The 16,677-nt window shown below is 45.6% G+C and overlaps 1 protein-coding gene across 5 annotated transcripts in view; it reads right to left on the minus strand.

Moving 5' to 3' along the window:
* The window catches only part of FNIP2 (folliculin interacting protein 2), a 126,394-nt gene that overhangs the window by 82,571 nt on the left and 27,146 nt on the right, over window positions 1-16,677 (minus strand). Inside the window, exon 1 of one of the 5 annotated variants that reach the window (XM_070769187.1) lies at window positions 5,388-6,540. The exons of 3 other annotated variants lie outside the window; for them this stretch is intronic. In XM_070769187.1, coding sequence (XP_070625288.1) covers window positions 5,388-5,548 — 161 coding nt within the window. In that variant the 5' untranslated portion in view covers window positions 5,549-6,540. Of the gene's footprint in view, window positions 1-5,387; window positions 6,541-16,677 lie in introns of those variants that run through there. One more of the 5 variants, XM_070769189.1, reaches the window with a different exon arrangement.

The raw sequence follows: 16,677 nt of genomic DNA on the forward strand, positions 1-16,677 counted from the left end.
ATCAAGCAAAGGCCAGTGGGTAAGACTCTGGGGGACGGGCAGCCCCTGCCTCCCGCCCACACCATGCGCACAGCTGCAGCCTGGACCTCCCGCACACCTGCACCCATTCATCGCCCCACGGAGGACCGCACGCCATCTGCATCCCTCGGGCACAGGGTTTAGGGCACACACCACGCGTGTTCCTGCCTTGGGATCTCTGTACTCACTCCTCCCACTGCTGAGAACACACTTCCTCAAATACCCACACAGCTTGCTCTCCAGATAGAAAAAACGACCGCTGAGATCATTCTGACTCCCGTGGTTGCCAAGGGATGTCCTCACATCTGTCATCTCTGGGTCCCACTGGTCCCTGACAGACAATCAGGATGCTGGAGCTGGAGGGGACCCAGACACACCATCCGGTGGCTGCAAACCATCACTAGAACCACCCCAGAAAATCTGTTCGTTTTTAGTAAACAAAGCTTCCCTAGCTCCACTTCCAGGGCTTTGGTCCAGTGGCTCTGAAGTGATGCTCAGGAACCTGCATTTTTAAAAACATATCTTTGGGGAGTCACTCACCTGACCTACCACTTTAATTTCTTTTAGAAGAGAAAATAGAAATATGGAGAGAGGAGGCGACGATCCCGAAGACACAGTGGGTTTCAGGGGAGATGAGCCCTGAGATTGTGAGATCAAGGCAGAGAAGATCCCACCTCACAGGCGCTCGCCTTAAATCGGTGCCACAGTCTATGTTCTCATGTCAGGGGTGAGATTAAGGAAAAAAAAAAAAAATCACTAAGTGGGGAAACCAGCTTAGCTCTACCAAGGTTTTGGTTTTTTTATTTTTTTCTCTTGTTTACCTTTGGCGGGGGGTGAGAAATGAAAGTGAAAAAATATGTTATACATAGTGAGGAAAAAAAAAAAAAAAAGCATTCTAATTCACATCTGTTCTGTAAAGACCTGAGAGTAGTGGGCTGTTTTTGTTTTGTTTTTTAAAAAAAAGCCTTTCTAAACTAAGAAAGATGAGAGATTAAGAGGAGGAGCAAACCCTGCAAGATGTAAAAGTCTGGCTGATGGATGAGCACCTGATATGCAACATCCCATACACTTGGGATCCCGTAAAAGTGAGGGAGAGCTGCGGGGAATCCCGCCGGCTGGGTGCCCTTGGTGAGTGTTTGTTGGGAGTCTAATTACAGTATCCAGCGGGTCACGGGTTATGGCTCTCGCGGACTCCCGCCAGGGCTTGCTTCCCCTTGTTCAGAGGTTATTCAGCTTCTGCTACTGTAATAATGAAAGAATGAGGCTGAGCCACGGCGTGACTCACAAAGGAGTCACAGGAGACCCAGGAGTCATGGCCACTTCATCCTCCCCAGTCCACCTGGCTGAGCAGAGCTTGCAAGAGGCAGTGGGGACGTGGTGGTTGGGGGGCGTGCCTTTCATCGGCCACCCAGCACCTGGCCTGGGGGCCCCAGAGCCAAAGTGATTTGCCTTCTGCCTGGAGCACTCTCAACACACTCCTCTACAGTGACTAACAACAGGGCTTTACCCTGCTTGTCCTCAAAATTAGACCCAGATCAAGTGTAAGTCAGTCAGCTGGCAGCGTGGATGCAACAGGCCCGTTCCGAGGCTGTCCTGACTCACCCCCGAGAGATGGGGATTAGAGAAAAGATGAACGTTCTCTGAACCTAGGGCAACACGCCTCTGCCCAACACCACGTTACCACTGCATTCCTTCCACCGTTCACTCATCCTCAGATTACATTCCCAAATCCCAACCATTAACTGGTGGAAATAAACTCTCTTAACGAGTCAAAGAGAACTGCTCGTGGCATATGAAGTCAGCTCAAAGGGCAGGGAAGCAGGGAGCTTGCGGTGGTGACGCCCAGCGTATCGGGAAGAGGCACCCCGGGTCCACAGCCTCTCTGTGGGGCTGGTCACCAGCACAGGGCCGTCAGCTGACCCGGGTGGGGTTGTGCCTGCACCGGCACTCAACCTGTCCAGCAGCTCATTTCCCAAGCAGCAAGTTTTGCACAGTGTTTCTCAGTGAAGAGCGTGACACAAACACTCCCTGCCTCAGCCCACTTTGCCTTATACTCCCCTTTAGAAGCCTTTTACTAAAACCTTCAAGAACTCTAACTACTCTAAATATAGACCATTGTATGGTTGTGGTTAGCTCATCTCCGTGAAGCATGCACTGGGGAAGAAACACCCTGGTTTATGTACTTGTTTTCTCCATAAGCATCTTCCACAAGCAAGCGAAGGCTCCATCTTTCTTAATAAAATAGGTTCATCTGAGACATATCAGAGATCTATAGTCACTCCTTCTCTCCCTCCCTCCTGGTGGTTCTAAAGCAGCCACAGTGGATCTCCTCTAAACACAAATGCCAAGATGTGAAACTTCAAGCACTGTTGACTCTGAAGGGCTGTTTCAGTTCCTCTCCACGTGTGGGGCATGTTTTTGTGTTTTTTTTTAAACTTTTAATCTTGAATTGTATAGCCGACTAACAATTTTGTGATAGTTTTGTGGACCAGCAAGGGACTCAGCCATATATAAACATGTATCCATTCTCCCCGGAACTCCCCTTCCATCCAGCCTGCCACATAACATTGAGGAGAGTTCCCTGTGCTATACGGTAGGTCCTTGTTGGTTATCCATTTGGAGGCACACTTTTTAAGGCAAGGCTGTATCAAATTTTCTCATGCCATCAGAAAAACAGCAATTTATAAGTTTTAAAAGAAAAGCTAGGCAAGTGCTCCCAGATTCTGCATATAAACTCTTGCTTGAAAAATCCCATGGACGGAGGAGCCTGGTAGGCTGCAGTCCATGGAGTCTCGAAGAGTCGGACACTACTGAGCGACTTCACTTTCATGTTTCACTTTCACGCACTGGAGAAGGAAACGGCAACCCACTCATGTTCTTGCCTGAAGAATCCCAGGGACGGGGGAGCCTGGTGGGCTGCTGTCTATGGGGTCGCACAGAGTTGGACACGACTGAAGCGACTTAGCAGCAGCAGCAGCAGCAGCAGCATGGATGAATTTAATTTGCTGGGAAAATTTGAAAAGTCAAGTTATTAGCATCCTTAAGAGAGCAGATTGGAAGCAATTGCAGTTGAAGCCCCACATCGCAGGTCACAGTTCCTAGATTTGAACTGAGTTTCAGCAAGGAATGTTTTATTGGCAAACCACTTAAGATGCCTCATCAAACTCTACAGGTTTGTGCTGACTCTGGAATTTTGTGAAATATATTGAAAACCAATTTCTGACATTCTAGAAGTTAAAGAGAGTGGAAGCAAAGGTCTAGGTGGGACGACTTCTATCCTAAAACCTCTCATTCCACAAGAACCACAATGGGGAGACTCAGTGCTTCTTTCTGCCTGCATTGTGCCAGGTTCACATGGTGCCCCTGTCAGGTACCTGGAACCTTTCCACTGCATTTATGGAATCTGTCTCTTCACCTTTGACTAAGTGGAAAATCATGAGCAATGAAAAAGAAAGAAAGAAAACTACTTATTAGTGTGCTCAGCTAAGACAACTTGAACTGTTGATCTAAGATACCCAAGAGCAAAGCGGACACTGGGAGTCACACCTGGCTGGCTGCCACCTGACCTGGTCACACAGGTACCTCGTGAGCACTTGGAGCCAGATCCTTGGGGCACAAGCTCCCATCAATAATTCACTCCACCCCAAGACCAGCCCAACTTCTAGAGAAATTCAGGGGAAAAAAAAGCACCATCCTGCAAACAACGGCCACCTTTTCAAGACTATAAAAAGGGGAAGAGAAAGTGGAAACGGGGCCAAGACAATTGGTGTGACCAGAGATGAATTCCAACTAAATGACACACATCATCCATCATCACTGTACAGAAGCTAAAACCATCTCGGCACCTAAGAAGTAAATCTAAAGGAAGTTAAAATAAGGAAAGGAGACAATGCACGTGAAAAGGTTTCGTTAAGTTTAAAGTGTCATTTTAAAAAGTAATGATTAAAATCCTACTGAAAAAGAGCAAATTCACCGAGAGTGAGAAGCAGAAGCTCATACGGAAAACTCAAGAAGTTCAGCAAGAATTGGTGATGCCCTGAGTGTCATCTTCTCCTGTGGGTGCCACCCCCGGTGCTCCACATACCTATTCACGGAATCGAGAATTGTCTGAATAACAAAAATAGGAATTCAGAACATCCCGAAGCTATCCTATAGAATCTTAGAGGAGGAGAGAATTTCAAAAGCAATCCAAACCAGCTACACATCTGAACAGTTGAGAATGAGATGCACAAGAAGCAGGGGACCAGCCAGGGTTAACACAGCCTCTGGGCAGCAGAGCTGGGATCAGGATGGGATTTGGATCCACACCCAAGTGTAGATCCACCATGCTCTGCTGTCACTCAGCCATCCTTTCCACATAGGAAACACCACAATGGTGTAACAGTGAGATTCTCATCTGAACAGTCACATCTCTATACTGAGTGGACAGCACGGGGTTTCCAACTATGGACACTTGTCCTGCAGTGAACTCTGTACCGTTTTATTGTTTCCATTGAAGAAATACCATGATTTTTACATGACAGAAATCATATCCTGATTTATTAGTCAACAACCAAGAACTATATTTATGGGGTAAACAGTTGATGAGCCATGTTAATGTTGAGAAAAATTCTACAAGGAAAAAAGTAACAACACTTAAGTGGATTTAGAAACTTACTTTTACACTAATCATAAGAATCGGAGCTTACTTTTTTCTGGCCTTACTGAATATTTTGGAATGAAATGGAATTTCCAAAGTATTTTTCTGTTTCACTGATATGCACTAAAATTCCTTAATGTTTCAACTAAGAGTTATCACTAATAAAATTAGTGAATTCTCCCAAAATGAATGAAACAGTTAAGTAGCAATTAAACAGCAAGTATAATACACATTTCTTTGATGGGCTGCATTACTGGTTCATCCTAACATCTTCCTTCCCATGGAAAGGATTTTCCATAAGGGGAAGCCTGGACTCTCCCTCACCACCTCACCTCCAGCCAGAAACGCCCAGCCCTCTGTCCACCAGCCAGACTGAGAAGTGAGGCATCCAGGCCCTGTCTGTCAACGTGCTGGTCCTTTGGGGCTGTGCCTTTTCCCAGTGAGCCCTGAGATTGCACTGTTCAAGCTTTCCCCCGGTACAGGCGGCACCCACTGCTTCCTGGTGGCTCCAACAGGAGCAAAGGGAGATTCAGGAGCACATGGGCAGCAGGACCCAAACGGCTGCTAGAAAACACCCATCCTATACCTTTTCTGTAAAGGACAGGGCTTGTCTGCACACCCAGCAACCACCTGTGCCTGTCTGCAAACCCAAGTTTCAGATCACCATGATTTACCTTCCCGGTGCCCAATGAGAATTTCTCTGAGACTCTGAGACAGAACAGTTTCAAACCTGTTGCTGAGTTCCGGGGCATCAGGGCTCCTGCCGACTCTGGCATGCTTCCGAGTCCTTGTGCAGAAAAGCGTCCTGTGCAGCCGCCCATCACTCACACCCTGGGCTGCGTCCCGCCAGCCCCTCGGCTGGGCTGTGGTCCTGGCCGAGCAACCGCACATCTCCTGGCGGGTCAGCCCTCTTCCAGGTGGTTCTGACTGTCCTCATGAACTTGGAAGGTCCTATGGCTGGAGGGGTTTCCGCAGTGATCGGCTGTCCCTATGATACCCGCACTCCCTGTACAGAGGAGGTAGGTGACACAAGCTTCTTGGTAGCAACCCTCTAATTTCCTCTTTCAGAAGTTTAAAAAAAAAAAAAAAAAAGGAACATTCACTTGTTACGTAAACGAAGCCCCTCAATTTAGGAAGTCAGATGCATGCCTTACTCTGTAAAGCAGGCTCTCAGCAAAGCCATTAGAATTAGAATCCAACAAGTCCAAGCTCCACTTCCTACTTTTGTTGCTGGGTTTGTGTTCTGGTTACAAAAGACAAGACTCTCAACAGGCTGAGTGGCTTGGACTGACTCACTCCGTAGTGGCCCGGCAAGAGATTATGAAGTAGCCAATTAATTGATCACAAGGTCTCCGCACACGGCTCACATGGCTGTGGGTGAAACCCGGTGACTCGCCTGCAGCTGCAAGGTTGTCCTGACATTGGCCACCACCCTCTTAATGGCTCTCCTGTGAGCAAGTGTCAGCTGACAGGTCTCACTCTGCAACCTTGAAAATCCTGCCCAGAGCAAGTGAGAGACGGCGGCGCTCAGCAAACCCACTGCAGGGCTTGACGCACAGAGGCAGAAGTGGGGTGAGGGAAGGGATACATCCTGGCTTTAATACCAATGTCGAATTTAATTTATTTATGAAATGAAAATAGTAATGACCGTGAAGCCATAAACACCCAAAGCTCTTGCACTGGATTCTTAATTCCTAAGTACATCCAAACTGAAAGAGCCCTGAACCAGCAGAATCCAAGAACAAAGGCAGTTCAGTTTCTACTTATGACATGAATGTACTTCATTTGTAAAATGAGAATACTATGGTTTTATATATCAACATGATATAGTTATGATATATGTTAACATACCACATACTTCAACATTTCATGATACATATTTTATATTTTCAGGTTATATTTTATGTGCTATATTTTACATGATGTATACACTTTACTTATATTTTGTGCATTTTATGACATATATTGATATAGCACATTTCTATGATTTTTATGAAACATTTTTATATTTTTGTTATATTTTATGATACATACTTATATAAAATATGAGTATGCATAAAATGCATTGATAAATGACACATTTACATATTTCACATTTTTTATGTCTTATGATATATGTTATTTTATGTGATACACATTTATATTTTATATGATATACATTGATCTATCATACATATCAATATTTTCCCACAGTACTGTGAATTTGTGGATGAGATTTTTCTTTAGAAGAAATAAAAAGCATCGGTCACTAAAACTGGACTGTCCCAATTCATTTTCCTCTTGTCATCCTGAAATCAGGGTGAAGAAAATACTAAAAGTTCTAAAATCTGATGAAAGCTTGGCTGGGTCTTTAGTTTGATGAAATATTATTCATACTTCATGGCGAGACAAGAAAAACTTAAAAATGCTCCTCTGCCTGTGTTGGCCTCCCCGTTCACCTTCAGTACACGGTGAGTCTGCACCGATCAGATCTCCTCAGGAGATGACATTCCTTCCTAATGCCGTGAGGGGTCTGGATGACCCTCAACTAACTCTGCATGTGTGGATCTGGGTTGTGCAAACTATCAACACATCATCTGACATTCAACCATCTGTCTCAAAAACACATCTAACTGTGCCCTGACCACTGACAGGATGATGATGCTAGAGCTTTCTAAAAGGCCATATCCCAGGTTATAATCCTCAGGTTGGCTCGAATAAAATTTTCCATTTCTTTCTTAGATTAACTATTGATTAATTTTTCATCGACAGGCTTCAGAGGGCTTTAAGTGTCTCGACATACGGCAGCCACGTGTATTCCACTCTGCGATGTGACAAGGTCTAACACTGCACGGCAGAGGCCTCAGTTAACTTGACTTTACTGTGTATGTGACTTTAAAGTTCCTTTGCAGCAAACCCACAGAGATGTTCACACCCTCCTCTGAGAGAGAGAGAGACTGTAATAAATCTACGGTGGCGACCACCTCCGCTGTGACACAGGCACAAACACCAAGAAAGGGCCAGGTTAGGAGACAGTGAATCCACTTCTCCAGGAAGGCACACACATTCTGAGCTCAAGGCTTAAGTTCATGGCCGCAGTGAGATCAGGGGTTCTTTGTCACTTTTTATTCTTCACAAGAGGACCAGAGAGCACCCATGTAGCATCAACCTGTCCCAGCAAGCAGAGGCGGAAGGAAGCCCCTTTTACCACCGCACCCACCTGAGACGTGGGCAAGGCCCTAGGTCAATGCCTTCAACTCACCTGGGGCTTGGCTCACCTTGTCTAGAATCACAACGGAAATGAAAGCATCATCCTACGTTGATGGGGTGGAGCCTTGAAAAAGCCCAAGTAACTAGATTTTATAAAATATGTATAGCAAACACTGCAGGGAATACAACCCACTTTTTATGTACTAAAAACACACATTTCACTTTTAAAACTTCAGTGTCTCAAAGATATTTATCTAGGCCCTGAGGAAAGGACACAAACCCTTTGTAACTATGTATTCTGTATATACACCTTCCCAGCAGATAGCTGCAAAGCTGCTCAATCATTCCAGCATTTTACATTTTCCCAAGGCTTCAAACACTATTAAAACAATGCATATGTATCCGCGATCCAAAGGATGATGAGAACATTTTTAAACGACAAGAATACTAAGAGAAGAAAATGACAACATGGCTATGAAGGATGAAACAAGGAGGAACTGCATTGGGAGAGAATTCCCTCCAACCGAAACTCTAACCTCTCACTCAGCCTGTAACTAACATGCAAGGATGAGGGAGAGGAGCAACCAAGACGGGCCCTTGTAGTGTTTCTATCAAGACTTGAGCTGTGTCTTCAATAGTCAGTGCTTCTCCCTAAATTTGGTCAGCACAGCTTTTAGCCTCCACTTCCCTGGAAGGGTGGTGCTCACACTTCATAGGCTTACAAACACCCAGGGCTGGGCCAACCATCCCCCCACTTCCACCCCATTTCTGATTCAGCAGTTCCAATTCTGCACTAAAAACTGGGAATGTGATTCTCACAAGTTCCCAGGATGCAGCCACTCCTGGCCTGGGAACCACCCACTGGAGAACCACTTCCCCAACGAGAATCCCAGCCTCCTCATAAAGATGTTCTGAGCCTGAATTCTGCATGATTTTCTAAAAACACCCTTTTAACACTAACACACAACTTCTTTCCAATACAGAAGTGTACACATCTCACGATCCTAACCAGAAATTTTGAAGATAAAAAACTGGGTCTGGACGTTCACTTTGTGCAGATCTTACATATGACCTTTTCATTGTCTTAATATCACTGAATATTTACATTAGAACTAGGACATGAGGGACTCCCCCTACTGGTCCAGTGGCTAAGACTCCACGCTCCCAGTAGTGAGTTGTCTCAACTGATTGTTCACTTCACTTAGAACTAGGACATGAGGGACTCCCCCTGCTGGTCCAGTGGCTAAGATTCCGCACTCCCAGTGCAGGGGGCCCAGGTTCAATCCCTGGTCAGGGAACTGGATGCCCACATGCTACAACTAAGAGTTTACTTGCTGCAACCAAAGGCAGAAAAGTTCCCATGTGCCACAACTAAGACCCAGCGCAGCCAAATGAATACGTAAATAAATATTGCCCAAACCACCCCCCAAAAAAACACCTAGGACATGAATCTGCTACAAGCCATGGGCCTCTTTCAGTGTGGTGCAGAGGGTACTTCTGCTCAACTCCAAACACCCTCTTTCTCCTTCTCTCTCGTCTACTACAGCACAAGGTCTTTTAGAAGTTTTAACATCTTGTGTTCACTACAATCAATATGACTCATGGTATTTTAACATTTTATGTTTTCTCTCTGTTCCCCCCTAAATAACCCTAATTCCACAGTTTAAAACCAGATCGTATGTAATAAAGCAGGGATATTCATCAAAACCACCACCACTGTACTTAAAAGGAATGCCTGTCTATGGCTCTCAAGTTCCTTACATTTACACGAGAGCTTTAACATTTTTTCAGTAAATGGAAAAACAAGTAATAATGATATCATCACACCCATTCTTCAAGCCATGCGAGCAGTGGATGGAGTGGGTGAAAGAGGCAGCATCCTGTTCCCCACCTCAGCCCCACCTCCCTTGACCTCTGTCTTCTCTTTCCTGAAATGGGAGCATCCTCTTCTATGGGCTCCCCCACAGCCACTTGTTAACACACTGGCTGAGCGCCAAAGAACTGACGGTTTTGACCTGTGGTGCTAGGGAAGACCCTTGAGAGACCCTTGGACAGCAAGGATATCAAACCAGTCAATCCCACAAGAAATCAACTCTGAACATTTATTGGAAGGACTGATGATGAAGCTGAAGCTCTAACACTTTGGCCACTTGATGCGAAGAGCTGACTCATTGGAAAAGACCCTGATGCTGGGAAAGATTGAGGGCAGGAGGAAAAAGGGGTGACAGAGAATGAGATGGTTGGATGGCATCACTGACCAATGGACATGAGTTTGAGCAAACTCTGGGAGATGGTGAAGGACAGGGAAGCCTGGTGTAAGGCAGTCCACGGGGTCGTAAAGAGGCAGAAATAACTCAGTGACTGAACACTAGCACCACACTGGATAAGACATCCTGCTCATCAACTGTAAGTACTACACAAGAGACCACTTATCATGGGCTCTTCTAGCAGTCAAGCTCTCCATCTGCCCACGTGGTCCAGCTATGCTCACACGCTGGGAGAAGGATCTGAGGTCACCAGCTGGCTCCCGCAGCCCTCTTGAAGCTCCACCCACTGGTAGGAAATGGGGAGTGGAGTGGTGGCGTGAACTCACGGATGTGTGTGAAGAAGGGAGGCCCCTGGTGCAAGTCTGTAAGATGTACCCACTTCCACCCTCACAGCCCAGGACTGAGCCACCCAGGAAAAGAGCAGAAGAGCCATGTGGACCATGCGAGGCAGGTACCTGGTACTCCAGACCCCCACTGAAGCCCTTCTGCCCAGGGCCAGGACCTCCCTCCTGTCCTCCCAGGACAACGTGCCAGGGCCACCTCTGACCCATAGGACGTGGCGGCTGAGGACGGATCAACCCCTATCCCTGACTCAGAGTTGGGAGAACGAAGGTCAGGAAGTTTCCAGGTGGGTATTCATGCATTTCTGCATCCCTAAACAGCATGCGCGTCAGGTAACAAAATACAGTGATCACTGTGTGTGACGAAAAACCACCTCAAACCACAGCTGAGAGATGGGTTCGGAGAGAGAAAAAGTGAAGGTCTACTGCAGCTCCCGCAGAAATCCAGTCTCATGACTCTTGTTTAGTGAATCTCCCTCTGCCTTGTCATGCTACCCTGATGTAAAGAAAGTAAGAATCAACAGAGAGGAGGGGGTGGGGTTCCGGATCCACAGCACAGATCCCCCCTCCCATGGGGTAACTCCTTCCCTCCCTGATGTCTTTCCCACACCCAGGAATGACCACGAGCAAGCCTTCCTATCAGGGCTTCTCGAAGGGTGGTCCCCAGCAGGAGACATCAAAAAAGTTACAGAATGCTGGTAAACTCTGTTTCTGATCCAGGCACTGCTAATGTGAACACACAGCAGGCAGACCATGTACACTTTTCTGTCTGTACATTCTCACTCAACATGGAGTTGTTTAAAAAGGCCTCCAACAGGTTCATGAAAAGATGCTCCATATTGCTAATTATTGAGAAATGGAAATAAAAATTATAATGAGGTATCACCTCACATTGGTCAGAATGACCATCATAAAAGTCTACAAATAACAAATGCTGGAGAGGGTGTGGAGAAAAAGGAAACCTCCTACACTGTTAGTGGGAATGAAAAATTGCTGCAGCCACTATGGAGCACAGTACGGAGGATCCTGAAAAAACTAAAGATAGAACCACCACACGATCCACCAATCCCACTCTCGGACATACATCTAGAGATCACTCTAATTTGAAGAGATGCATGCACCCCAATATATATAACAGCACTATTCACAATAGCTGAGATATGGAAGCAACCTAAATGTCCATCAACAGATGAATGGATGAAGAAGATATGGTACATATATACAATGGAATACTACTCAACCGTTAAAAAATGAGATAATGTCAACTGCAGCAACATGGATGGACCTAGAGATTATCAGACTAAACGAAGTGAGTCAGAGAATGACAAATATCATGTGAAATCGTGTATGCGCAAAATCTAAAATACGACAGAAATGAACTTATCTGTGAAACAGAGATGGACTAACAAACACAGAAAACACACTTACGGTTACCACAGGGGAGAAGGGATGGGGGAGGGACAGATTAAGAGTCTGGGGTTAACAGAAGCACACTATGATATATAAAACAGATAAACAACAAGAACCTTTCATACAGCACAGAGAGCTATAGTCAATATTTTGCAATAATCTATAAAGGAAAAGAATCTGAAGATGAATATATATATATGTATGTATAACTGAATCACTTCACTGTACACCTGAAACGTTCACAACACAGTAAATCACCTATACTTCATTAAATAAAAAAAAATTAATTAAAGAATCAAATTTGAAAAAAAGAAGGTGCCTGCTAGGCTAGAGGACATGGACTCAGGTAAGGGAGTGAGGCAGTGCACTTTCGGGAAATAGGCTCTGAAGACAGATGCAGGATGGAGACCATGTCCCTCAGCACTCAGCCGTTTGAGGGACAGCGTCAGCCCACAGCCCCACCCTAACACCACAGAAGCCCACCTGACAAGCTTGTGCTGAGGAAGGCCGGCAGAGCACAGACAGACGCTGGGGTGGGGTGACTTGCTGGCTGATCAGTCTCACGCCGCCACGTGCCAAGCACAGCTCTAGCAGCATTCTGTCAGTCATGGAGCGGGCAGCACTGATCTCTCTAGCAGACAGGAAGAGCGGAGTACAGACGGACCGAGGGACCAGGCTCGCCGTGGGGAGTGCGTCCGGGCCGGGCCAGAACTTGAGGCATCCCTGCCAGTGACAGGTGAGCCACACCACTCACTCCACCCGAGGACCGACCAGGGACGAGCAGGAGGTGCGGCAGCTGGATGTCACTGGCTCATCAGTCAAGTCCAAGTCTCTCCTCCAGGATCAACCGGAGGCTACCGACAGATACAGGTTCTCACTAACTCTGTCCTCGGTGGGGCTGGGGTTTGTTCCGTGCACCATGGTGGCCAGGTCTCTCGTGGGTCCCCTTGCCTGCCATGAACTGCCCTGCTCTCCTGACTATGCCCAGCTGAGGCTCTGACTCCTACACAGAGGGACTTTTTCATCCAAAGTAAGGTGAAACAGACAGTAAAATCAACCCATACAACTCCTTTGATTTAAAATGAGGAAGCACCTGTGGGAGAACGGAGCTTTCAGATTCAGATAAAGTTACTTGAGAGTTCATGGTGATGTGTGGCCCTGATCATGATCCAGGTTACTACCCATCCCATTTCCAGGGACTCTGAGGCACTGAAAAGGCTCTCAGGACTTTCCTGGTGGTTTAGTGGATAAGAATCTGCCTGCCAGTGCAGGGAACATGGGTTCGATCCCTGATCCAGGAAGATCCCACATGCCACAGAGCAGCTAAGCCCATGCTCTAGAGCCTGTGCTCCGCAACAACAGAAGCCACTGCAATGAGAAGCCCAAACACCGCCACGAAGAGTAGTCCCCACTCACAGTAACTAGAGAAAGCCCACACACAGCAGTGAGGTCCCAGCACAGCCAAAAATCAGCCAATCAATAAAAGGCTCTCAGCAACTGAAAGAATGAACGCATGTCTCATGTCTTCATGAAATCTGTGAAACACAGAAAACTTCTTATGCTATAATGCTAAATAAAGATAATAGGATACAATACAAAATGGTATATGCTCTTTGATAAGTACTGTGCTTTTCAAAAACCAAAAGTAGAAAAAAAGAACAGGAAGGAAACATCAGAATGTCTTTGCATAGCGGGACTTAACACACTTTTCCTTTTAAAATTCTCTATTTTCTACTTTTCGACAATCAGATCAGATCAGTCACTCAGTCATGTCCGACTCTTTGCAACCCCACGAGTCGCAGCACGCCAGGCCTCCCTGTCCATCACCAACTCCCGGAGTTCACCCAGACTCACGTCCATCGAGTCAGTGATGACATCCAGCCATCTCATCCTCTGTCGTCCCCTTCTCCTCTTGCCCCCATTCCCTCCCAGCATCAGAGTCTTTTCCAATGAGTCAACTCTCCCCATGAGGTGGCCAAAGTACTGCAGTTTCAGCTTTAACATCATTCCTTCCAAAGAAATCCCAGGGCTGATCTCCTTCAGAATGGACTGGCTGGATCTCCTTGCAGTCCAAGGGACTCTCAAGAGTCTTCTCCAACACCACAGTTCAAAAGCATCAATTCTTCGGCGCTCAGCCTTCTTCACAGTCGAACTCTCACATCCATACATGACCACAGGAAAAACCACAGCCTTGACTAGACAGATCTTTGTTGGCAAAGTAATGTCTCTGCTTTTGAATATGCTATCTAGGTTGGTCATAACTTTCCTTCCAAGGAGTAAGCGTCTTTTAATTTCATGGCTGCAGTCACCATCTGCAGTGATTTTGGAGCTCAGAAAAATAAAGTCTGATACTGTTTCCCCATCTATTTCCCATGAAGTGATGGGACCGGATGCCATGATCTTCATTTTCTGAATGTTGAGCTTTAAGCCAACTTTTTCACTCTCCACTTTCACTTTCATCAAGAGGCTTTTGAGCTCCTCTTCACTTTCTGCCATAAGGGTGGTGTCATCTGCATATCTGAGGTTATTGATATTTCTCCCGGCAATCTTGATTCCAGTTTGTGTTTCTTCCAGTCCAGCGTTTCTCATGATATCCTCTGCATAGAAGTTATATAAACAGGGTGACAATATACAGCCTTGACGAACTCCTTTTCCTATTTGGAACCAGTCTGTTGTTCCATGTCCAGTTCTGACTGTTGCTTCCTGACCTGCATACAAATTTCTCAAGAGGCAGATCAGGTGGTCTGGTATTCCCATCTCAATAGCTATGCATTATTTACAAACCATGGGTAAAGAGACTTGTTTTTAATTTCTTGCTGCCAAACCAGTGATGACCACTTGACTTCTTTGTTCTATAACAATTCTGCAGGCATTATGGTAAGGAAATTGTCAAGAGTCCAAACAATTTCAGACGGCTGGAAGGAAAAGCAAAGTACGCACCCTGTGTGTTTTTTAACATAGACTGCTATGTTCCTCACAAAGTTTTTCCTTCAGTGATTGCTATCATTAATATCTACACAAACCAGCAAAAGTAGAGAGCTGCAGCTACAGACTCTGTTAAAACATCTTAACCAAAATCAAGATCCCTCAATTTCCCTTTATTTGGAGATGCAGCTTAGTACCCAGCAGCAACACAACACACCTAACAATGAGAATTTTTTTTTTTAACAAAATCATCGACATTTTATTTGAGTTAGACTCAAATTGATAGTTTCATTTGTTTCACAATACTGATAGTTTAGTTTTTTTTCACAATATTAAGATGTCCCCAGGAACTAGATATATTTTTCTGCTAAACATTTTTTGGAATTATTCTAAAGCATTTTCTATTTCTGTTCCAAGTGCTGTTAGATTTCATTGTCCTCTCGTGTTCTTACCTTATGAAAGTGACTCAATGGACATGAGTCTGGGTGAACTCCGGGAGTTGGTGATGGATAGGGAGGCCTGGCATGCTGCGATTCATGGGGTTGCAAAGAGTCGGACACGACAGAGCGACTGAACTGAATTGAACTGAACTGAACAATCTTTCAGTTCATTCTCATAAACAGACTAGGATTGGTATTTCCAATTGGCTATATCTTCTGGAATATAATTATATTATATAGAACACCTCCTGCAAATAGTTCAACGTTTTCCTGCCTTGTTTCCAATGTTCCTTGCTCATTTCAATTTCTTTTTAATTGGAGGATAATTCCTTTACAATGTTGTGGTTTCTGCTGTACAACAACGTGAATCAGCCACAAGTATACATACAAGTATACTCCCCTCACCCCTTGCCACCCCAAGATGATGACACGTTTTTAAAAAGAAGTGTTATTCAAAGGGCATGTACCTAACCAAGTACAAGATGCTGACAACATAAAGTAAGGAAAAGAGAGACGAGACCCCAGGAGACCCCTAAGGTAGTAAGTGAAAAGTCTTCTCTCAGGAGGAGGGTTACAGCAAGGCTGGGGCTCTAACTGCTTCATTACCAGGAGAAGAGGTGGCCAGGCCACACTCACTAATGCCAGGTCGGAAGGCTCTCCGGGATGGCTCTCCACCTGCAAGGAGGAGTACTGCTTGTCTTTTCATCCCTGAGAAATGATCTCTTTCTTTCTGGAATCAGCTAGATAATCAGTAATTTAGTTAAAAACTTTTTTTAAGATCCAATATCAGACCTCAATCTACAATCCTTTTTCCCTATGACTTCCCAACACCCACCACATGCTATTCCTTTGCAAACTTCCAGAAGCTGGAAACATATTAGCGAAGATTACACAACTTGTAAAGTTTAACTCTGATTTCGGGTCAGGCTGTCACTGGTGTGTGGGCCTGAACAAACTGCCGGCAGCCCAGGGTTGGGAAAGAGGTAAAGGCCTGAGCCCAGGCGTTGGCCATTGGCTCAGAATCGTTCCCCCCAAAGCATGTGACTGGGCATATGGGCAGCTGCAGGAATTCCTGTCCAGCACGGCGGCTCACTCTACCTGTCTGACTGAAACCAGCTCTGCGGGACAAAGTTTTCAGGGCTCCCTCCCATCTCCCTGTCAAAACTGGTACAATTCTTACCCAAACTGTGTAACTCATGAGACACAAGTCTCAAAAAATACCTAGGAAAGGACTTGCATCTATGTTCCTCTCCCTTCCATTTGAACATAATGCTGAACTTTTCTGTTGACGCTTTGAAGCAGATGCTGGGTTGCTCAGAGTATAAGCCCTGTGTCTGCCAGGACTGTTGCAACAGCTTTCTTACCGGCATCCCTCTCATTCTTGGCCGGTTACATATCCATTCAGTGCAAAATAAAGGTCATGAGAGTTATTCAAGGAAACCTACTAG

The sequence above is a fragment of the Bos indicus genome, chromosome 17 (genome assembly GCF_029378745.1).
Source record: "Bos indicus isolate NIAB-ARS_2022 breed Sahiwal x Tharparkar chromosome 17, NIAB-ARS_B.indTharparkar_mat_pri_1.0, whole genome shotgun sequence".
NCBI classification, from domain to species: domain Eukaryota; kingdom Metazoa; phylum Chordata; class Mammalia; order Artiodactyla; family Bovidae; genus Bos; species Bos indicus.